We start from the raw sequence: 24,927 nt of genomic DNA, 5'->3' as shown, positions 1-24,927 counted from the left end.
ACACACCTTTTTAATTTTCCTTTTTAGATGATACACATTATAAATTTTCAGTTTAAACTGAGCACAGGAACCAGGGCTTTGGGTAATTCCAATCACCAGTGCTTAACCATTGGGATTTCCAAATGGTTGGACAGGGGATTGCAAGAGATTTAGAGTAATTCCAAAAGCAAATTGCTGCAGACACTGTAATCTGCAATATAAACAGAAAGTGCTGGAAGTTCTCCGATCAGGCTGCAGCTGATGAAAGGTCATCAACCTGAAATGTTTACTTTGGATTCTCCAAAGATGCTGCTGACCTCCTCAGCACCTCCAATGTTTTCTGTTCTTTTTGCCGATCTAATTGAATGGCAGCAGGGTGAAAGGACAGTGTGAGCTACCACTGCGCCCACTTGGGTTAATGTTTTTATCACCCTGCTAGACTGACATCATCCTGCTTTTGAGATAGTATGATTTCTCTGGAGTGTGGTGACCAAAGCTCACCATTTTGCACTCTGGCTGAAAATGCATTCAACAGCCGCAAAATTAACTGCAAATGCTTGCAATCAGGTCTACGTTCCATTAGCTTTTGATTTAGTATATTTTATTTGCTCAGTTGCTTTTATTGATGTATACAGTGACACCGTCCCGTTACTTCCCTACAGTTCTTAATCTCTTACCATTAGAAATGCTATTCAAGTGTTTTATTGATCAAACTAGTCATTTCTGCAAGTATTTATTAATTGGTTAAACACAACTTGCTTTCATGCTGGCTGTCCTGGATTAATCACATTTGATGCAGAATGATTAATTCCAATAGTTTACCAATGGTTATCTATAGTTATTAAAAGGCAATTTCCACATTATAATTTGTATATTGGGTGACAGGGGAAAAGTGCTGCTCTTCCTCACGTAGATCATCAGCCTTATCAGGGCCTTGGGATCTAACCTGTTTTAAGCTGTTCAGAACTGATGGCCTGTATATCTGCTCATGTCCATACTTTATCAGCACATCCAGTGACGTTCAGCGAATTCAGCTGTGAGCTAAATTAGTTGGTCTTGTAGTTCTTTCATTTAAATACTCGTTCATTGCATGATAAAATATGCAATGCAAGCTAGTTCAAATCAGGAAGGGTAATTAAGAGACTTTTCAGTTTGGTCTATGTGAAGAATTTATCCAATGTTTCCCAGAAGCATTAAATTGCTATCTCTACATCGATGCCCTGTATACCCTCTTCCTTACCTTGACCTTATAGTTTTTCTTTTTATGATTAACTTAAAACAGAGCAGCACTTTTATCTGCTGCTTTAAGTTTTTTTTTTAAAAGATCACGTTAATATTGATGGATTTTATTTTAGTGCAGGATATTGTACGAGGGTAATGCAGATCATGCAAGGGCTTCCATTCACAGCTGCAATAAGCAAGTAAAGTAGAAGATTTATCACACTTTGTGGCATTTACCCTGTCTTCTTGATAGGACATTGAATTAATTATGTCTCTGTAAAAGAAAATATTAGTGAAAGCAAAAGAAGCGTTTTATAGTTCTTGCCGCTCATGTCAGAGCCCCGATATGACCTGTGGGAATCTTTGCATAGGGTGGAGATTTCAGATTTTATCCCTATTGATAAGTGTATTTGTGTAATTAACCTTTGATATTATGATTCAGACTGCACTTCCGGATTGTTGCACTGGGTGCAGCCATTGTATTGCTGTTTATCTCTAAATATGAGTTGGGGTATTACCAAATTGTTTTATTGGTGTTTTTTTTCCCCTCTATCAGATTTGCTGGCAAACTCTAGTCCTTTCAGAGGTGATGGTTCAACCTTACATCAGCCAAGAGAGCTGATGTAAAGTTGGCGATCACAGTATGAGAATTGTTGAAGCACAGTCACTAAGAATTCAGATGACACATCCTCGTCCTCGGGTAGCCATAGTTTGGTATTTTTTAAACTACCTAGCTGGGCAACAGTACCATCACTTTATAGCATGATAAATCTCCCAAAGTACTGTGCAACTTTGTGCACCAAGGACCTGCAGAGTGTATCACTAGACTTGCTTTCTATGAGGAATTCTAGATGTGGAAGAAAAAATGTGTTTGTACGTTTATATGTTTAATTGTGAAAATTCTTTTATACACCTTGTGCTCTAGAAAGATGTCAATATTTTATCAATAAGGAAAAATAAGTGCAAAAATGCAAAGGCCAGCATTTTATTGTCCTTGAACTGAGCAGTCTAGCCCAAGATTCTTTAGTGGACCAGAAGTCACTTTTGGTGCATCAACAAGGAGGGGGAATGTTCCTCCCTAATTAGCGACAAGAATTTCTTAGAATTTCAATGGTGCACATTCCAGATTTGTTAGCTGATTTTTAAATTTACTAGCTGCCATGGTGGGATTTGAACTGATCTTACTGGATGATCCGTTCAGACCTCTTGAAATGATGGACTCTCTGGTCGTAAAGGTTCATGCGACCATCACAATTTGGAATGTTTTGTTCTTCATTTGGATGTTGTTGAAATAGGGTATCATTCTCAATGTGACCAATTCTACTTCTGCTTTCCCTCTGCAGTGACAGCTACATCGTACGTGTCAATGCTGTGGTTATGACCAGAGATGACTCTGGATGGTTACCACAGGAAGGAGGTGGGCTCAGTCGAGTTGGTGTCTGTAAAGCCATTCAGCCAGAGGGTACTGGCAGAAGTGAGTTTCTCATCCTTGGAGAACGACTTAAAGACAAACTGGTAAGTCCAGCAGTTTTTGCAAAATGACTGAATAGCTGCACAGGCTGCGTCACAGTCTGGTATGGAGGGGCTCCTGCACAGGACTGAAAGAAGCTGCAGAGGGTTGTAAATCTAGTCAGCTCCATCTTTGAGTACTCACCTACAAAGTACCCAGGACATCTTCAGGGACCAGTGTCTCAGAAAGGCAGCGTCCATTATTAAGGACCTCCAGCACCCAGGGCATGCCCTTTTCTCACTGTTACCATCAGGTAGGAGATACAGAAGCCTGAAGGCACACACTCAGCAATTCAGGAACAGCTTCTTCCCCTCTGCCATCTGATTCCTAAATGGACATTGAACCCTTGGACACTACCTCACTTTTTAAAAAAATATATATTATTTCTGCTTTTTGCACGATTTAAAATCTATTCAATATACGTATACTGTAATTGATTTGCTTATTGTTATTATTTTTTTCTCCTCTATATTATGTATTGTATTGAACTGCTGCTAATTTAACAAATTTCACAACACATGCCGGTGATAATAAATCTGATTCTGATAATTTTTGGCCCCATTGGGATTAAAGATTGTTTAGACTGTCAGCAAAGGCACTACTTTTGACTGTTTTAATGATTGCAACTATATTGGACTTGCACAAATGTTACCCCTTTCTAACTGGTATAGGTTTATTACCATAACTATTAGCTGTGTTCTTGACAGAGCTTTCATGTAATGTGTTAATAGCCACTAGTTTTTTGCTAGTGATCACCAGTTGTCATTTGAAGGTAGTGGAGTTGCTTCTACATAGACCATTGACAATGCAGTATTGGGTATGTGTTGACAAGCTGGAACTGCTGTTGTCATTATAGGTGACATTGTGTCATTTTTCCCCTGTAGGGTTTGTTTTGTAATCTCACAACTCTTAAGTATCACATGCAGTCTTGGCAAGTCTTAATCATGTATACAAAGTTGTAGGAAATAAGGAATGTAGATTTTCCAATCTAGGGGTCAAGTATCTGTTGGATGCTGGGATAGCCGAGACAAATGAAGGATTGCAGAACGAACATTATAAGATGTGGTCTTTCCATTGTAGAAAACATTAATACAGATGTAGAAAATCTGTTGCTGCTGACATTTATTATATAGGTTTGAAGCACATTGGTCTGTTGCAGTTACAGATGGTTGGTCAGTGTGAGTTGGTTGTTATAGGGAACCAGTTGCAATGTAGAGCTGAGAACCAGATCATATCAGCTGTGATCTTTTTTCCTGTAACAGAACAGACTTGAGGTTAATGCTGTGTGGCCTTCTCCTGTTGTGTTCTTATGGCTCTTGAAAAACTTGGACTATTATGCAAGGGATGAGCATAATTTTTCTGCCATTTGTCAGGCATCTTTAGCAGAGGTTTTTAAGCACTCTTGTATGCTACTCCCACAGCCTAACATGTAACTAAAACCAAAGTTCAAAGTAAATTTATTATCGAAGTACATGTATGTCACTATATACATATATACGATTCATATTCTTGTGGGCATACTCAACAAATCCAGAGAATAATAACTATAACAGAATCAACAAAAGACCGCCCAACTAAGGTGTTCAACCAGAGTGGCGAAGACAACAAACTGTGTAAATACAAAAAGAAGAAATAGTAATAATAAATATATAAGCAATATATATTGAGAACATGAGATGAAGAATCCTTGAAAGTGAATCCATTGGGTGTGGGAACATTTCAATGATGAAACAAGTGAATTTGAGTGGTTATCCCTTATGATTCAAGAGCCTGATGGTTGAGGGGTAATAATTGTTCCTCAACCTAGTGGTGAGAGTCCTGAGGCTCCTGTACCATCTTTTCTGATGGCAGTACAGTAGTGAGAAGAGAGCATGACCTGGGTGGTGGTGATCCCTGAAGATGATGCTGCTTTCCTACAACAGTGTTTTGTGTAGATATGCTGAATGGTTGCAAGGAGCTTTATGATGGACTGGGCCCGTAACCAGTTCTTTCTGTTGGATTTTCCATTCAAGGGTGTTGGTATTTCCATAGCAGGCCGTAATGCAGTCAATATGTTCTCCATTACACATCTATCAAAGTTTGTCAAATTTTTAAAAGTCATGCCGAATCTCCGCAAACTCCTAAAACCTGCCGAGCTTTTTTTGTAATTGCACTTTCTTACTGGGTCAAGGACAGGTCCTCCAAAATAATAACACCAAGGAATTTAAAATTCAGGGTCCCGTTAAACCAATGGTGATTGGATGTGCCTAGGTCCTTGCAAAATAAAGTTCTTGACTCTTGGTTTTGGTATCAAAACTATTTTCTTAATCCGTATGTAACACAAAATAACAATTATCTTCATGTGATTATTGACTGTAATCAGTTACGCAGCACGTGCAAGTGGTAATGTACTGGACGTGTCAACATCAAGCATAGTGCTAGTAATTTAATTAAAATCAGTGTTGCACTCCTCAGAATGAATTCCCTGCTTTTATGCATGATGTTGAGTCTTCATGAAATAGAATAATCTATGCCTCCTTAACCACTTTCTCAATCTGCCGTGCTATTTCCACTAATTTGTATGCAAGTGCCAGTAAGGTCACACCATTCCTGCACACCTTTTTGAATAGTGTCCATTGTTCTGTTTTGCCCTTTCTTATTCTTCCAGCCAAAATATATCACCTCACATTTTGGAGTTGGAGGTCCTTAATGAGTACTTGGCTTCACTTTTCACCAGTGAGAGGGACATGGATTGTGAAGGCAGTGTAAAATGAGCTAATGTGTTTGAACATGTTGATGCACTAGAACATTTAAAAAACATTAGGGTAGGCAAGTCCCTGGGGTCAGCCAGGATATGCCCCAGGTAATAGCACAAAGCAAGGGCAGAGATTGCTGCACTCTTGGTGATTATCTCTGCAACAGGAGTTGTACCAGATGATTGGAGGGTGGCAGGTGTTGTTCTTTTGTTCAGGAAAGGGAGTATGGATAACCCTAGGAATTATAGACCAGTGAGTCTCACTTCAGTGGTGGGAAGATTATTGGAGAGGTTCCTTGGAGACGGGATTTATAAGTATTTGGAGAAGCATAGTCTGGTTAGGGATAGTCAGCATGACTTTGTGAGGGGCAGGTTATGCCTCATGAGCCTGGTTGAATTTTTTGAGGATTTGAGTTAGAGCAGTGGGTGTGGTGTATAGGGATTTTAGTAAGGGGTTTGATAACGTCTCCTTGGTAGGCTCAATGAGAAAATCAGGAGCCACAGGGCTCAGGAGAACTTGGCTGCGTGGATAGAGAATTGACTGGCCAATAAAGGCAGAGCATGGTGATGGATGGAGGTTATTCTGCCTGGAAATTGGTGACCAGTGTTGTTCCTCTGGGCACTGTAATGGAACCCGTGTTCTACGTGATTTTTATAAATAAACTTGGGTGAAGAAGTGGAAGAGTGGATTAGTAAGTTTGCAGTTGACGTGAAGGTTGGTGGAAAGTTGTAGGTTACAACGGGACATTGACAGGATGTAAAGCTGGGTTGAGAAGTGGCAGGTGGAGTTCAACCTGGAAAATTGTGAAGTGATTCATTTTGGAAGGTCAAATTTGAAGGCAAGATACAGAGTTAATTGTAGGATTCTTGGCAGTGTGGAGGAATAGAGGGTTCTTGGGTTCCATATTCAGATCCCTCAAAGTTGCTATGTATTTGATAAGGTTGGCCTTCATTAATCAAGGGATTGTTTTCAATTCTAGTCACCTCATTACACTACAGATGTGGATGCTGGACGAGAGGGCATGTCTTATGAAGATAGGTTGTGTGAGTTAGGACTTTTCTCTTTGGAGACTGAGAAGCAACCAATGTGTAAAAAGAAGACAAAACCACAGGAAAAACAATGAATGAATGAATAAATATGGTGGGGAAGGCTTTGCCTGTGTTAGTCTGGGCTGTATCCACCACTTTCTGTAGGTTTTTCCATTCTTGGCCGTTGGTGTTTCCATACGAGATGTGATGCAACTAATCTATAGAAGTTTGATTAAGTTTTAGATGACGTACCCAATCTGAATAAACTTCATAATACCAAAAGCAGAAGCACTGTTCCGTCTTTGTGACGGCATTTGCACGCTGGCCTCAGAATCGATCCTCTGATATGATGATGCCAAGTAACTTAGAGTTACTGACCCTCTCCACCTCTGATCATTTAATGAGGACAGGCTTCTTCCCCCTATAGTGCACCTGAAATCAGCTGTTTGGTTTTGCTGACATTGAGTGAGACCATTCAACCAGGTTTTCAATATTACTCTTATATGCCACCACCTTTCTCCATGGTGGGCTCCTTCAGAAAGTCAAAAGGCATGAGATCCAGGGAAACTTGGCTGCATGGATATAGAATGGGTAGGGTATATCTAAGTTCACCCTAACAAGAACTTGCTGCCCCTGGAATCTTGATGTGACCATTTTAAAAGCCTCCCCCTTGTCAACTGTTCTTTTGCCTTTTAAGTAGTCACCCAGTTAAAATCAGTTAGATCCTGCCTAATGCACTTAAAATTAGTCAAAGTTCAAAGTACATGTAGTATCAAAGTATGTATTCATTACAGCCTTGAGATTCATCTCCTAACAGGCAGCCACAAAACAAAAGAAACCCAAAAGAACCCACTTTAACAAAAACGCCATCAAAGTGCAGAGAAAGAAAACCAATCATGCAAAGAGCATTCTGAATTGAAGTCCACAAAGAAAGTCACTGTCCCAGTCCTCCCCGACTACCACTTCAGTTACTTTGTCACTTGTGTTCCTTAAAATTGTAAGTCCAGCATTGCTCTTTCTTGAGTAGGTTCCTCTTAAATATTGCATGAGGAAACTGTCTCAGATGCACTGCAAAAATTCTGCCCCATCCAGGCCCCCTGCTTTCTGGATGGTCTAGTCAACACTGGGGAAAATTGGAATCTCTCATGGCACTACCCTACCATTCTCACAACTATGCAATTTCTTGACACATCTCCTCAAGTTCCTATTGACAATTTGGGAGTACAAATAGCCCTACCAATCTGGCCATCTTCTTATTTCCAAGTTCTACCCAAATGATCTCTTCATGAACCCTGAAGAATATCTTCTCTATGCCTTCTCTTATCATGGGACACCTTCCATGAAGACCTAGAATATCTTACTAGTTTTTGGCCCCGTCTCGAGTAAGACATTGTCTGCCATGCTGACTGTCCCTAATTGGGCCATGTTTTCACATGTGCTCGTACATCCTGTCCCTATGAAACCTGTCGAACAAGAGGCTCGGTGGTCTGTAATTTCCAGGATTATCTATATTTCTTGAACAGAAGAGCAACAATAGCTATGTTCTAATCGGAGTGAATATTTTCTCTTTGGGATGAAGGGTGAGAGGGGACTTGATAGAGGTACATAAGAAGAGAGGCATAGATAGTGCCTCTTTCCCATGATGGTAAAGGGTAGTACAAGAAGACTGACCTTTAAAGTAATGGGAGGAAAGTATAGAGGGGTGTCAGAGGTACGTTTTTTACACAAGGAGGGAAGTAGATAGAGCACACTGCCAGGGGTGGTAACAGAGGCAGGTACATTACGGATATTTAAGAGACTCTTAGATAGGCACATGAACGAAAGAAAAACAGGGCTATGTGGGAGAAAGAGTTTGATTGTTCTTGGAATGGGCTGGACAAAGAGTTTGTACTGTGACATGCTGCTCTTTATTCTATTTGTCAGTCCTTTAAGGCCTCGCCAATGGCTCAGACACAGTTCTCTATCAAGGCCCAGCAATCTTATCTCTTGCCTTTCTCCAGAACCTGAGATATATCCCATCAGGCCTTGGGGTCTCATCTCCATTAATATCTTGAAGAGGCTCAACGGCACCTTTTTCTTTTCCTCAACATTCCCTATCATTTTTCTCCATCTCCAAGCTTACATTCCCTCAATTCTCGAATGACCCTCTCTCTAGTTATCCCCTTGCTCTTTTTGTAAGTATGAAATGCCATGGGTTTCTTTTTAATCCCACTTGCCAAATACTTTTCATGTTCCCTCCTGGTTCTCCTAATTCCCTTGCATTCTTTTCTGGCTTTGTTCTTCAAAGGTCCTATTGATTTTCGCTTCCCAAACCTTCCTTTTCCTTGACCAAATTTACAAACTCTTCAGTCATCCATATTTCCCTTACCTTGTCATCCTTGTCCTCCTGAGTGGAATACTGGTCCTGTACTCTGTGGAGTTGGTCTTTAAACAACCTCCACATGTTAGGTGTGGACTTCCCCATAAACGTCTTTTCCCAAATAAATCTGCCTATTATTCTCATAATTTTCCCTCCCCTAATTGATACTTAGAATCACTGATACCCATTTCTGGTGACTAGCCCGCTTTAACTTCAGACAACCTTTCTACTACCCCTGTGCTATCTTCTGCTTATCTGATCACTCAAGTGTTTTCCTGGATGTACCAGCTGAATAATAAGTGATGAAAGACTGGTACAGTGGTGCTAGAAAATTTGTGAAACCTTTAGAATTTTCTCTATTTCTGCATAAATAAGACCTTAAAATATGATCAGATCTTCACAAGACCTAAAACTAGGTAACGAGAACTGAATTAAATAAATAACACAAAAAATATTATACTTGTTCATTTATTTACTGAGAAAAATGTGCCAATATTACATGTATTTGTTGGAAAGAGTATGTGAACCTTTGCTTTCTGTAACTGATGTGACCCCCTCACCCCCCTGTACAGCAATAACTTCAACCAAATGTTTCCAGTAACTGTTGAGGAATTTTAGACCATTCCTCCATACAAACCTGTTTCAGTTCATAAATATTTCTGGGATACCTTGCATGAACAGCCCTCTTCAGGTGATATCACGGCATCTCAATTGGGTTAAGAACTGGACTGTTGACATTTAGAACCATACTGTTGACTTACTCTTGTGTTTTGGATCATTGTCCTGTTGCATCATGAAGCTTCGGGTGACGGACTGCTACCCTGACATTCTCCTGTAAAATGTCTTGATACAATTTTGAATTCATTGTTTACTCAACAATTGTAAGCTGTCCAGGCCCTGAGAAACAAAGTAGCCCCAAACCATGATGCTTCTTCCACCATGCTTCACAGTTGGGATGAGGTTTTGTGTTGGTGTGCAGTGTCCTTTTTCCTCAAACGAGCAATGTACATTTCCTACCAAAAAGTTCAACTGTCCATAGAACATTGTCCCAGAAGCATTGTGGAGCATCCAGGTGTTCTTGGCAAACTTGTGGCATGCAGCGATGTTGTTTTTTTGAATAGCAATGGTGTCCTTCCTTGAACACCATTCTTGTTCAGTGTATTGCCTATAGTGGTCACATGAACAGAGACTTCAGCAAGTTCTAGAGATTTCTGCAGGACTTTTGCTGTTACTCTTGGGTTCTTTTTCACCTCGTTCAGCATTGCAGGTTGTGCTCTCGTTGTGATCTTTGCAGGACACCTACTCTTATGGAGAGTAGCAACTGTACTGAGTTTCCTCCATTTGGAGACAATTTTCTCTTAGTGTGCACGCGGGTCTTTAGAAATGCTTCTGTAGCCTTTTCCAGCCTTGTGCATCTCTACAATTCTTCTAAGGTCCTTTGAAAGTTGTTTTGATTGAGACATGGTGCACATAAGGAGATCCTACCTGAGAAGCGCAGGCTCCATCAGCAACCTGACTTTGTGTCTTTATAGGGCAGGGCACCTCTACAACCCACACCTCCAATCTCATCTCATTGACTGGAACTCCTGACTCAAACAGCTTTTGTAGAAGGCATTATCCCAGAGGTCCACATACAGTCGGTCCTCCTTATCCGCGAATTCAACCAACCACGAATCGCGAAAACCCGGAAGTGCTCTTCCAGCACTCGTTGTTCGAGCATGTACAGACTTTTTTTCTTGTTATTATTCCCTAAACAATGCAGTATAACAACTGTTTTACATAGCATTTACATTGTATTAGCTGTTATAAGTAATCTAGAGATGACTTAAAGGGAGATGTGCGTGGGTTATCGTGGATCGGGATAAAAAAAAATCGAAAGTTCTCTTACGAAGTAAGTCGGAACAGGTACATCCGGTATTATTTAGTGTCAGTTAGTCAAACGTTTGCATTCATATATAGTATATATTTTACCTTTCTGTATATATAGAACACTTAAGAACGTATGTTTCAGCGCCGGGCTTCGGAAGTTCCCGAGTTCGATCCAGTGACAGGTCGCTATCAAGTGCGCTCTCCACTGTGGCTGGTTGATGTGGAGGATCAAAACCCCAAAACCCAATAATTAAACCACTACATTGCTTAGTAATAATCATAGTTGTTCAGTCATTGGGGCAGGGCCTTTCACATGCTCCATTAAAATTGTTCCGACTAGCCTAACACTTTTCCAATGACCGATGGCGTTTCACCTCTTTCCGATCGCTTTATTACTTCCACCTTATTTTCAATCGCGATCGTGATTATTTTCATGAACCGAAACATCACAGATTCAGAGCTACGCTGGGTCCTAATGCCCACCGCTCTGAACATGTTAAATAAAGTCCAGGGATTCGCTGGGTCCTAAAGACCACCGGACTGATTCAGGTTAAATAAGGGACTTGAGCATCTGCGATTCTTGGTATCCGCGGGGGGGGTCTTGGAATCGATCCACCGCGGATAAGGAGGGCTGACTGTACTTTTTTGAACCTAGATTGTGATAGTTTAAATGCTATACACAGTATTGATGAGAAGTACAGTTGTCTGTGTGTTATTAGTTTAAGCAGATTGTGTATGTCTATTATTGTAACTTAGATGAAAATCAGACCACAGTTTATGAGTGGTTAATGCAGAAACCAGGTAACTGTGAAGGGCTCACAAACTTTTTCTTGCAACTGTACATCGTGACTAAACCTGTTGTACATGAACTGCTGACTCCAGCATCACAGTATGTGGCACCGATATCACCTTTGTAAAAAGAGACCATTTTTTTAGCATGGTAAGTCAGATGAAGCATTCAGATTGTTGGAATTGGGCAGTAAAATGAAAGTAGATTTGTTTCGGTCTTTGTTCTTTTGGCACTGCAGAGTTTTTTTCTATTGTGACTGTAATTGTCCTCCTATTTTCTTTTATAAGATTGTACTGGAATGTTTCTTGAAGAAAGACCTGGTGTATACTAAACCGACACCCACGTTTCACCATTGGATGGTTGACAACAGAAAGTTCGGACTTACGTTTCACAGTCCTGCTGATGCGCGAGCGTTTGATCGAGGAGTGAGGAAAGCAATTGAGGATCTGACAGAAGGTACTAATTTGTTACTTTTCCAATGTCATGAGTAACATCTTGTTGACTGTCATCCCAAATGTAAGCTTTAAGTCTTGGACTTCTGCATGACACATGCAGAAGTTCAGCACTTGCAGATTTAGAAAGCTGTTCCACAACAGGGTACGGGGGCAGAGCCCAGTTTTGCCAGATTACCTCTGCATCATGATCTGAAATCTCAACTGAGACTGCAGGCTGTGCAAAAGTATGTGGCTTTTGTGGCCATCGTTGATAATTCTTATCATTTTTAAGTATTTAAGGTTTTTAATGTTTTTGAATCTTGAAATATCAAAATTCAATCAGTACTTTTACACCCATCTAAGTCCATCTCAAGCCTTGCCATCTCTGGGGCTGAGCTCAGAGCCCCTATGCCTCTATCCACTTTGTCACCAGGGCGTTCAACCAACAGATAATGGCTGAGGATCAAAATATCAAATCCAGCACCAGTCCCATATTTTATTAGCAGAGATTCCTTCTCTTCTGCATCTACTTCAAAGTGTTGGAGTGATAAACAAACCAATGTCAGCATCCTCTCCCAGGCCATAATTAAAATTCTTCAGCTCCAGCAGGTGAGCTGTATCCTCCAAATGCCCAAAACCAGAAATCTGAAACTGACATCTGAACCAGGCTTTGTCGGGCAAAGGATTATCAGGCGAACTGAGGGAAAGGATTCAAGAGATTTTTAAAGCCTCCTTGGAGAAAATGTAGCTTCCCCACTGACGTGGGAATTCCCCCTCCATGATTCCTGAAAATGGGAGAGGCAACATTCCAGATCATGGGGGCCTTCAAGAGTACATAGATGACCAGCGATACAAGCAGAAAGAATACATCACCTCCCATATTACCTTCCCAACCTGCCCATGAACCATCCCCTGGGATCATAGAGTCTGGGACACTATGTTGATTCCATCAGCCACTAGAAGCATCTAATCTGAAAGAGAAGAACTCATCCTCTATCCCAGTTGACTGTCAGAGGCAAAAACTTGCATTTTTTTCCCCCAAATGATATATCTTGGGGTGGGGGAAGGAATAGAAGCTATACTGGTGTCTAACTTCTGTTAGACTTCATGGGGCACTGTGTAAAGTTCCTGAATTATTTCACCCTATCAGGGTAGAATAAACAGTTGGGTTTCTTCTCTTGGAGGTTAGGCTGTGTGATGACTTATTGTGCAGACATGAACAGTGTTTCCACTGGTACTCCTAGTCACTTAGCAAGTAGTTCTAGGAGGTAGATACATGCCCGGAAGTTGCTCTCATCTCAGAAACTTCTTCAGATTTAAGAGGATATTGGAAGGAGAATTTGGCTGGATGTTTCATGGTTGTGGCCAAGCAGTTTGTTTTGTTTCTATCTTAATGTTTGTATGACAACTTCTGGGAGCACGAAACAACTTTCCAACCTGTAGATCTAAACTGAAAAGAATTAATTGCATTCCTTGCTTGGACATTAGTAGATCATCTGGGTTGTAATGACTTTCTGGCAATTTTCCATTTAGTTCTGTTGCTGGCTCACATGACTAGGTTTGGAATCTCGAGGCTTTCAGATGTCTGACAGGCCTTGACGCGTGCTCTCTACTACTTGACTGAAATATTTCTAATAATGTTTATTGCTTGGAAGGGAACTTGTTCGAGAGTCTTGTATTTATTTTTTCTTCTCTTATCTGTTTTCATGCACATCCCCTTCCCCAACAATACTAGGATCAACCACATCATCTTCAACAATTCAGAATGAAGTGGAGGTTGGTGACGATGATGTTTTTACAGTAAGTACAGACTGGCTACTTTTCCACAGTTGTAATAACTTGCTGAATGTTCTTTAACATTTAAAATTGAATTTAATGGAATTAACTGCTTGGAAGTGTTCAGGATACCTTGAGACAGAACACCTTGTAGTACAGCAAGTATTCTTGGTGTTTCCTGGGATTGAGAAATGTGAAAAAGCATTATCAAGGTTTTGATAGCAACTGAAACTCGTGACAGATTTGAGAAGCACCAAATCTTTTGGCATCTATGGATAGAAGACAGAAGTTCAGCTCTGAGTTGGATGTTGTTTATAGTTACACTCTTTAGCTCTTCAATCCAGTGTTGATTGGTGGATCTAATGTTGAACTCTCTGGATGGCTTCTATCATTGTGGAGACAAGAATTAGTTTATCATTGTGAGTCTTCTCTGAACATAATGTGAATGTTAAGATATCTTTGAAAGTTGACTTGTGAAAGTTGGTCATTCAAATGAGTTGCTGCCTTGTTGGTTTTTAAACAGGAGTGGATAAGTTCTCTACCTCTCATCAGTACAACTTTTGATATTTGTCTGTCTTCATACTATGTGAATAATAGCTTTTCACAATGAGTAAACGAGTTACACAGCAGATGTGTGGCTTGCTGTTTATTTAAAGTTGAATTCCGGATGCATGCATCCTTATGAGACAGAATGTCCATCCATAGAGATCAAAGTTAACATGCATTATGACTAATAAAAATCAGTAAAACAATCCCTTTTAGCAGGCTGCCTCTAGCAGAATAATTTTAATGTGTTCTCTCTTGGCTGTGAATTTATAGTCATAGAATACTGTAAATTTTGAAGTATGCTGTGTCAGCTAGCTCTAAAGTCTGCCTAGAACTAATTGTGATGAGAGGATCTGTAAACAAAAAAGTAAATTGGAAAAGATGCTGGTCTTGGGGGATTAAGATTTATTGAACATTTTAGAGTCATAGACTGATATGGAGCAGAACAGGATCTTCAGCCCAACTTGACTATGCAACCAATGTGCCCACTGGAACTCGTCTCATTTGTGCGTGTTTGGCCAAAGTTATATTTATTTACAGATGCAGTGCAGTAACAGCCCTTCCTGCCCAATGAGCCTGCGTGGTCTAATTACGTCCATGTGTGGTAACCCGTGTGTCTTTGGACTGTGGGAAGAAACTCGAGCAGTCACTGGGAGAACAAACAAACCGCTCGCAGACAGCGGCAGGAATTAAACCTAGGTTGCTGGTGCTATAACGCATGAGGCTAAACGCTAGGCTGAAATGCCACTGCCGTCTGTGCCTCTCAGCCTTGCCCATCCTCGTACCATTCTAAATGTCTTTTGAATGTATCTGCCTCTGGCAGTTTGTTCCATATACCCAGCACACTCTGTGTGGACTAACCTGCCCCTTGAGTCTTTAAATCGTAAGCCAGTAGATTCCCCTAAAATGAGAGACTGTGACAATCCACCTACCCTAGACTCATGATTTTGTAAATCCCTATAAAGGCGTTTAAGGTGCAACACCGCGATAGTTTAATGTCATGTGTACGGGTAATCTATGTGCAGATGCAATAAAAAACGTGCTTGCCACAGTACCACAGGCATAGAGCAGAATTCAGTAGAAAAGCATAAAATAAACATGAATTTTATAGTTTTAATAAAAACACAATTTGAACAAAAAGTCAATTTAAGTGCAAAGGCATGAAAATGGTCATAACACTGCTAACTGTAGTGATTAGGGTTGTGCCAATTGGTTCAAGACCAAATGACTGAGTGATGGTAGCTGTGAAGAGATGCCGAGGCCTGGATGGTGGGGAACCTGCCTTGAGCAATGTCTCCTATAGATACTACCAGTGGTGGTGGGGGATATTCTTGTACATTTGAATTATCGTACCAGACCATGATGCAACCAGTCATGATACTTTCTACAATTCATCTGTAGAATGTGCATATGAACTAAATCGCAAGTTACTGAGTAATCCTAAAAATAGTAACTGAAAATATTTTGAGGAACACGAAAATTCAAAATGAAATTCATTCAACATAATGCAAGTCAATTCCATACTTGAATTGAGATTTAATTCCACGTAATACTTGTAGTCAGATCCTCTTTGGTATTGCTTCTCTGGATTGTTATGACTTAGTGTTATCAGAAAGCAGCTTCAGTTCCTGTTAAGCATTTAGATGTAGGGACAATTTTTCAAAGCATATATTGGCCTTGCTAGCTATTATGGTTAAAGACCTGTCCAAATAATGCTAATACTCAAAAGGGTTATATGCAACAATGACCAGTTACACAAAGTTGTGTTATATTCTCTTGTGCTTAGAGAGGTTGGGTACTTCAGATGAGGTGTAGAAAATGCAATGCCTTTAGCAGGGTGGATAAAGAAATGAATTGACTTGGAGAGAATTTGGGAAGCGCTTTGTTGCTTAAAGGCCAGTAACTGTGAATGTCATGTCTTAAAATCCACACATCCTGATCCAAACTGTTGCCAAAACCTTAATTGATCGAACCTTTTAAGAATGACTTTTGAGTGCCTCTTGCAAATGTTACTGCTGGGAGTAGTCTTCTTTCAGAAGGCCTGAACACAGCAACCCTGGTATTCCTCTCAACGTGTCTATCTTGTCTCGTATACTTGTGCAAATGCCTTCCTACGCACCGTTGAAGTCAGTGGTAACAAAGCGTTATCAGCTTGCTTAATGTGAAAAGTGAGTAAAATATAGTTTGTTTTGAGTAGGCAATGGGTTAGTTTGAGTTTGGGGTCCGTGTGCATGCTGCACAACAGGCAGATTGTGTTTTCCAGAAGCATCTCAGCCCCATAAAGCTGTTTGTTTTGTGTTCCTTGTTTTAAGCCACAAGGCTTTTGTAGAATTTCACTTCAACGGTTCCTCGTAATCTTTTCCTTCACCACTTTCACAAGCTTGCCTCAGTGTCTTAAAAGTTGATAATACCTTTATTACTTCAGCAGTGCATTCTTCACATACAGCACCTGCCACCTGGTGCATGTCGTGGCTGTGCTGTCGGACACCTCTGCACTGCATGTAAGGCTTCCCTGCTTCCTGCAAGATGGATCGATTTTTTTAAAAAAAAGTTAGTTTAAATTTTCTGAATTCATTTTCCTGAGGAGCTCCATTGCAGACTGTAAGGTGCATATCAAAAACTGATGGGCATCTGTATTTTCATTCAGATTACATTTAAGAATTGAGGCGTAACTTGTGTAATTGAATGTAATTTGTACACAGCCTTCAACCATTTTCTATCTGACGTGGATCTTTTTCCTATTGTAAATGTAGTTAGTTTGCTTAATCCTGTAGTGGAAGAATGCTCATAAAGCCTTGCTTGTAGAGTTAAACTTTTAACATTATTCCTTCATAACTACTCGAGGCTCATGTCCCGATGCATGTTTACCAGATTGCTCTGAGTCTTGGCATTTCATTCACTTACAATCTTTTGTCACCAGTCTACAAGGGGAGTAACAGGAGGTTGGGTTAAAAGGTCATTTCCTGTGCTCTTCAGTCAAACTATCATTAGCAGCTGCTTCCCGACCACCTGCCAACGTGATTTATTAGAGCAGTGGTTAAGAGGAGGCACACTCAGTATTTCACCTAGCCCCCCCCCCTCCCCCGTTAGTTGTAAACTGTTCAGGAATGTTTGGATTTTTATGCTTTTTTTAAAAAAAAAGAGACTTCCATTTTTCTCACACGCACTCACCTGCTCACCCACCCACCCAGACTAACACTAACTGGCGTAGCTTATTTTGTTTCACATTGCACCCATAGCCCAGTGATACATTGAAGGGTCAAAGAAACAGTTGCTTTCACTCTGTCGGTACTGACTGATGAATGTGGCTGAAGGAGGAAAGGAAGTGACCCTTCTTTATAAAAAAAAAATGCTTGTATGGAGCGGAATAATTGCGGACGGCAGCAATACCGATGTAGATTTGGAGCTCGAGGGCAAGAAGGGTGCATGGCTGATGTATTATCATGACTAAACAAAACTATATATACTCCCACATCTATTCAAGCTGTCATTTGGAATTAATAGTGTGGCTGCTACATAATCACCAGTTATTGAAGTGAAATGCTCTGTGGCATTTCCTCTATAAATTCATATTCTTCAGCAATGAAGGCATGGTTGACTTCAACACTGGAACTTTTAACATTCAGTACTGCAGCTGGCTGTGAAAGTATTATTTGACTACAGATGGTAATTATGAAATGTTTCTCCGATGCTTTCAAATCAACAGCTTCGCTTTTATAAACTGTTCCTGCTAATGTTTTATCCTGTCAGTTCAGTTCTTTGTCTAATCTTTACTCTTTCACTTGCTGTTTGTTGCTTGTGCTGCTGTTGAAAGAGATCCAAAGGAGGCCCAGCAACCAACCCTGCTCTCTCCCGGAGTGAATAACTGGACGTTGTGCAGTTGCCTCCCCATGATCCAGCATTCCACCAATGCTTTTACATTTTTGTTCCTTGTTTAGATTTTCTGAGTATTTCCTGTTTGGTCCTAAAAGCAGCTTTTTCTTTAAATAACCACTAGAAAGCCTGATGTCATTGAAATTTTGTTGGTGAGCTCGCTCCCACTCCCTCTTTATCTGAGCACAGTTAGAAATCGTACATTTGACCTGCCATTTCCTTCCACCTCTACAGAGCAGCCTGCATCCGGACTTCAATCACTATCCTTGTGTTCTGATCTCTCGCCTCGTATTGGGGTTGCTCTTGTGCAAAGCCTTGTATATCTTCCCTATGTACTAACCTACTCAAAGTCAGTTGCCCATCTTCAACTTTGCACCAGATTTTGCCAAGTTTATCTTCAGTCTTTGTTTCAGCACTTTTTTTTTTAATTCCCCCCAAATCCTCATGCTTTGGTTCCTCTTTGTCCTTGGCCAGCCCTCTGCCTGCCTCCTCCAAGTTCACATGGTCTTGTATACAATTACTTTCTGACACTAGCTGCATCACAGCTTGCCTTTGCTTGCTTCTGGGAACAGGCTTTTCCATAGTGTCGTCCCAGCTTGCTTAAAAACTCCCTGCTTTAAACTCGTGGCCTCCCCACTTCCTGTTTCGCATTCTACAAACTTCACTAAACCATTTTTTTTGACCAAGTATTTTGATTAGATTTCCTAACACATGCACCAAGGCAGAATATGTATTCCTTTCTGTTTTCCTGTACCCATCGATTCAGTGATTATTTGCCAGGTGTTTTATTGTAGCTTGTCTGCTGTATATCTAAGTAATTTTGTCATGATGGCCACTTTTTAATGTGGGTTTTTGTATTTAATGAGATTGTTTGTGGATCCCTGAGCAGCTGCAGCACATTCTGAAAGCAGAAAGAGAATGCAGTTTTGCTCCGTCTCCTGGATATAAACATCAGTAGGCTAAAGAAAATATGATGCAGACATATCTTAAGGAAACAAGAGAAAGATGAAGGAGCCTAGGGTTCTAATTCCTTTAAGGTCCTTAAAGACTTATTTCGTAGAAATGGAAAATAGTTCAGCAGAATGTGTGAGTAGAATGATGGTGCAACAGTGTTAAATCTTAGAGATATTTGGAATAGTTCTGGGAGAGTGGAATTTTCCCAGGACAAATGGGTTGTAAAATGTGACCCATGTCGTTATAGACCAGGTTTGGGGTGGGCTTAAACCTGCTTGGCATTCGAGTACAAAGTTGGACACGGATTCGGAGGAAATCGAAAGCAGAGAATTAGTGGAGGTTGAGATGGTGGAGTAACTGAAGGGAAGGGTGCATACCATTCAAGTATAATCCATGTATAATGAGTATAATACAACAGATCCGTGCATACACTCACGTATATTTTGATAAATCAGTCATGGTTTAGAGGTACATGAATGACAGTTTCATGTTCTTGGTTCCAGGATAGTCTGGTGTAATGAAAGAAGCAACATGGAAGCTGAAGGAGTTGTCAAATATTGGTCAAGAAACCGCATGTGAAAAGGGGTGACTCATCAAATGCAGCTTTGTGGATTAAATTTTTAAAGTTAAATGCATTGCAGGATGTATACTACAGATAATTATGCACTGGGAGCAGATAGGTAGACGTGTATCTCACAAGTGCTGAGGAATAAGATATGTAATGGTGGCAGGCAAGCTCTCTAGGCTGCATTCAGATGGGTTTTTTGTATTAAAGAGCTCAAAAGGTAGGATGAATTTACACATCGAGATTATTTCTGGGGAATGAAGTTGGGCAGGCATTAGGAATATCAGTAGGGGAGCATAATTTGGTTAAATTTAACCTAGTCATGGAAAAAATTGGGAATAGGCTGGTTTTATATGGTTGAAAAGTGATTTAGCAAATGTGGGATGGATAAAGCTCCTGAAGGCAAATTGGACTGAAAGCCATTGGAGACATTTAAGGAGATTTGAGGAATTAATCTTGCCACGAAGGAAAAGGCGGGATTGTCAAGGTTTAATGAGGTATGGTTCAAGAATGAAAGGAAACCCATGTTGGTACAGCAGAAAGCCTTGCAGGTGTGGTTAGTGTGGAAGTGGAACTGAAAAGAATATTAAGAAAGCCTAGTAGGGTTATGGAAAAATAATGGCAAGTAAAATCAAAGAATATCCGAAGATATTTTGTTAGTGCATCATGGGTGAGATGAAAGATGAGGGACAATTAGAAACCAAAAGCACAATCTTCTGTGTGGAGGTGGAGGATGTGGGGAAGTGTTCTAATGAATACCTCATGGCCGTCTTCACGAAAGAGGAGGTTTGATGCCACTGTTGTTAAGGAGGGGAAAATTGAAATACTGCATGGGCTAAGCCATGATAAAAGGGGAAAGTAGTAAGAGAGTTAGCATCTTTTGAAAGGGGGGGGGGGGTAAATTTCCATGCCATATGAAATAACTATTCTGTCAAAAGCAAGTGAGGTATTTTAAACATTGGCCATCATTTCACAGGCTCTGCCACAGCAGCAATAGCATACAATGGGAAGGCTGATCATGATTAATGTTTGTAAAAACAAACCAGAACGGTAGGCATGTTCTGTTAAATTTGGTCGTGGTATATTATTGGAATGACTTGGACACACATTTGTCAAGGACAATCGGCATGAATTTAAAGCGTGCATCTATGCCATGGACACCTACCATTAACCAAGGGGTCTGTAGACCCCAGGGGGGGAACCCCCGATTTAAAGGAAGGCATTGTCTAACTACTAGTTTTCTGAGGCACAGTAAGTGGAAAGGACAGTGCATTAGATGTAGTGTACATGGATTTTAATAGAACTGTACAGTGCAGGGACCGTCCCTGCAGCCTACAATATCTGTCTGCCGATTTAAACTAATTCCATCAGTCTGCATGTGGTCTATATTCCTCCATTCCCTGTCTGCTCATATCTGCCGAAATGTCCCTTACAGATCATTGTGGTATCTGCTTCCACCACTTTTAGGCAGTGTGTTCCAGGCTGACTTGCCTCACCCCCCTCCCCACACCTTAAACTTGTGCTCTCTAATATTTGACATTTTCTCCTTCTGAAGAAGACCATCACCCTATCTATGCCTCTGAAAATTTTGTATACTTTTGTCAGGTCATCCCCTCGGCTTCTGATGCTCCAAGGGGATAAAAAATCCAAGTGTGTTCAACCTCTTCTGGCAGGTAATCCAGGCAATATCTTCGTGAACCTCTTCTATGTCCTTTCCAAAACCTCCCCATTCATTTTTGTAATGTGGCATCCAGAACTACACTCAGTGTACCAAATTTAGCCTCATCAAAGTTTTGTGCAACTGCAGTGTGAGATCCTGAATTTTATAGTCAGCACCCCATCTGAAGCCAGGCACACCTTTGCCACTGTATCATCTTGTGTTGTCACTTTCAGGCAGCTGTGGGCTTGACCCCGAGGTACCACTGTGTAAATCTTAGGGATCTTGCTAGTTACTGTACACTTTTCTCTTGCATTTAACCTTCCAATGTGCAACGTCTTGTGCTTGTCTGGATTAAGCTCCGTATGCCATTTCTGTGGTCTATTTCCTGCTGAATCCTTGCTATCCATTTCAAATTTACTGATGGTCCATCTGCATTTTCGTCCAAGTTATTAGATCACAAAGACCAGAGGTCCCAGCACTCCTCCTTGAGGGAACACTGTTTGTCACAGACCTCTCGTCAGAATGACGCCCATCCACCACTACCCTTTGTCTTCTAGTCAGATCAATTTTGAATCTAATCTACCAAGACTCCATGGCGCCCATGTGCCAGTTTTGGCAAAGCTTAGACAAACTACTATTTGGCAGGCTGATCAAAATTAAAAGGCCATTGATCCAAAATGGGCTGAGTGACAGTGAATCGGGAGGGTGAGTGTGTTTGGTGTTTGTACAGGAAGTAGAATCACGCATGAAATAATTTGAGCTTTCTTGTATCAAGATACAAAATGTAGGTACAGGATGCCATTGAATAAATATTGGCCACGTGGTTCATGGTGAGGAGAAAAGCTTTGGGCTGCAGAAAGGAAATGGTTTAGTGAGGTGAGAAAATGGCACAGGTAATTTGACTTTTTTAAAAAGGGGGTATTTTGGGGGGTACTTGCAGCAAGGTAAAGAGCTGTGCAGTTTATGAGAGGAACAGGGCTACCTTGGAGATGTCTACTTGCCTATCTATCAGTGGCAGCACAGATTATTCAGATTGAAAAGGGCATGTGGGATGTTTTTGGTGGAGACAATACAAGAACAGGAAGAATATGCTGGAACTGTTTACAGCACCAGTTAGACCACAGGTTACAAACCACATCCAGTCTAATCGGAGCAGTACAGGAAGGAGGGTGCAAGGAAAATGTATGAACGTGTTGCCGAGACTTGGAAATTTCACCCTGGGGGTAAGATTGAATAAGCTATGATTGCTTTACTTGGAGCAAATGAAGCTAAAGGATTTCATTGAGAGGTCTTGGCAAAAAGGGTCAAAGGCTTAAAGGCCGGGGGGGTGGGGGAGGTGGTGGTGACACAGATTTGAAGCATTTGATAGTGGTAATTGAGGGAAGATGGGCTGAGTGGGAAGATAATTTGCCCAAAGAGTGGTAAAAGTCTGGGACTTGCAGATTAAAAGAGTGATGAAGACACAAAGGTCACACCATTGAATAACACTTGTATGTGGGCAAGAGTCATGACCTGTGATCTTCTGACCTGTTACTGCCAGTTGGGACTGCGTTAGGTGGCTTCTTTCCCATAGATGGAGACCGTCTGCCTTGATACGTATGTAAGGCACTTTTAATTTTTGTCTTCAAATGTACTCGCCTCATATCAGAATAGTGCCAGTTATGTAAATTGTGAAAAGGCCCCGCACAGTTTCAAAATAATTTTCATTAAAGGTAAGTAGAAGGTGAATAGACTTGGGGTTACATGACTTATTTCTGCTTCCTTTGCTTTTCATTTTAATACCATCTTGGATACATTTCAGATTTATGAGACTGTTACGGTGCGTGGTTACTTTTGAGTCCTGTATCCAAAATCCGTTCCCAGTATAGACATGGCAGCTTGGTGACCCTGTCACATTGACAAATATTTAAATAGCAGAGTGGAGATTTGTCTCCACCAAAAGAAATGTAAGGAGTTTCTTTCCTCCATTAGCCAGCAGGTCACCCTGAGGCAATGTGTAGCACCTCCCCGCCCCCCCCCCCGCCAACCCCCACCAAAACCAGGGTTACATGAAGCCATGAGCGCAGGTAGTGGATGGTCATATGAACAGCTGGTGCAGATCGCAAGTCCTGGTTATGTGACCACTGATGCCAGGCAGACAATGGTGTAGGCAATCATGATGATGAGGACTGACAGCCATTGATCTGTGTCCCCCACAGTACAAAACAGAGAGGCCCTTACCCCTACACGTGTTCCTCTCTCTCAGGTTTTTGGTTGATATTTTAAAAGGAATAGTCAAGATTATTTTGAACTATTGTGATTAAAAAAGTTTTATTCCCACTACCCTAAATTTCATAAAGATTGACAAAAAGCTAATCAAAATAAATATCAAACACGAGGAAATCTGCAGATGCTGGAAATTCAAACAACACACACAAAATGCTGGTGGAACACAGCAGGCCAGGCAGCATCTATAAGGAGAAGCACTGTCGACGTTTCGGGCCGAGACCCTTCGTCAGGACGACCTGACAAAGGGTGTCGGCCCGAAACATCGACAGTGCTTCTCCTTATAGATGCTGCCTGGCCTGCTGTGTTCCAAAATAATTATGTTTGTTTAGTTGCTTGATTATGGCCTTCTGTGTTTTGACTACGTGTTGAAATATGGCACAGTTGATTGCCAGGGCTTGTGGTTGACTTGAGCAAAAAGAAAGCAGGCTTGGTTCTCATTATGCAGAAATACACACAGCATATGGTTGTGGACGTATAACTCAATGTGCTGTATGTCTGTGGGTGTGCTTTCCTTCTCTCACGCACACTCACTCTGAGTCGGCTGGGCTTTTTTCAGCAGTTGAAGATAATTGCGCAATATCACTTTCTTCCACAAGACAGAGAAAGGTCGCCTTCACCAGTCTGCATGAAGTTATGGGGATATTGTAGTTTGCAATTCCAAAAAAAAAATTGTCCCTCTTCCTTTGACGCGGTAGAGAATGTACAAATCATTTAGCTTTGGCCCGAGCCGCAGAGCCGGCTGACACAGCTTGTAAACATCATTTTGTTTGGGAAAGAGACAGAATTGGCAAATGCACAATAAGATGATTGACAACTTCCTCCTAGGCCAGAATGGATTAGGGAATCCTAACACAGCACTCTGAGCAAAGCCTGGGAATTTGCTGGAAGGAAGTAATGTCTGAAAGCTTTGCCTGGGCCCAGAGCAAGCAGGAGTTTAAAAACAGCTCCGTGCTTTCACTGTCTGTTGCTGCCATCTGTCACAATGGTGACAGGAAGAGTTGACACGGAACTGGTGAAGGGCAAAATGCATTCTGACACTGCTGATTTGAAAACAGAAATGAGCATATGCAAATTGTATTTAAGGCTACAATAGTCATACCATTAATGTTGCATAGTTCTCTTCACTCGAGGAAATGTATGATTGTTTCTACTTTACCAATCCAAATGAGTCCTTTCATGCAAATAGCATGTTAAATGCGCATTCAGTAGAAGTTTTGGATTTCTTTTTAGTTAAGTAAAAGGTGTAAAACACAAGCTTGTTACCAAAATATCGTAAGAAGAGCCTGAACACAATGTGTCCAACATGCTTGTGCTGGTTCTCTAGTCCATACGACATGGGAGAATCAGGCCATTCATCCCA

General features: G+C 41.0%; 1 protein-coding gene across 1 annotated transcript in view; it reads left to right on the top strand.

Moving 5' to 3' along the window:
- spred2a (sprouty related EVH1 domain containing 2a) overlaps nt 1-24,927 on the top strand; it is a 125,837-nt gene that overhangs the window by 59,382 nt on the left and 41,528 nt on the right. The window contains exons 2-4 of the mRNA XM_073051240.1: nt 2,544-2,715; nt 11,779-11,947; nt 13,661-13,725. Of these exons, the coding sequence (XP_072907341.1) occupies nt 2,544-2,715; nt 11,779-11,947; nt 13,661-13,725 (406 nt within the window). The remainder of the gene's footprint in view (nt 1-2,543; nt 2,716-11,778; nt 11,948-13,660; nt 13,726-24,927) is intronic.

This window comes from Hemitrygon akajei, chromosome 7, assembly GCF_048418815.1.
Source record: "Hemitrygon akajei chromosome 7, sHemAka1.3, whole genome shotgun sequence".
NCBI lineage: Eukaryota > Metazoa > Chordata > Chondrichthyes > Myliobatiformes > Dasyatidae > Hemitrygon > Hemitrygon akajei.
This window is presented reverse-complemented; position numbering and strand designations above follow the sequence as displayed.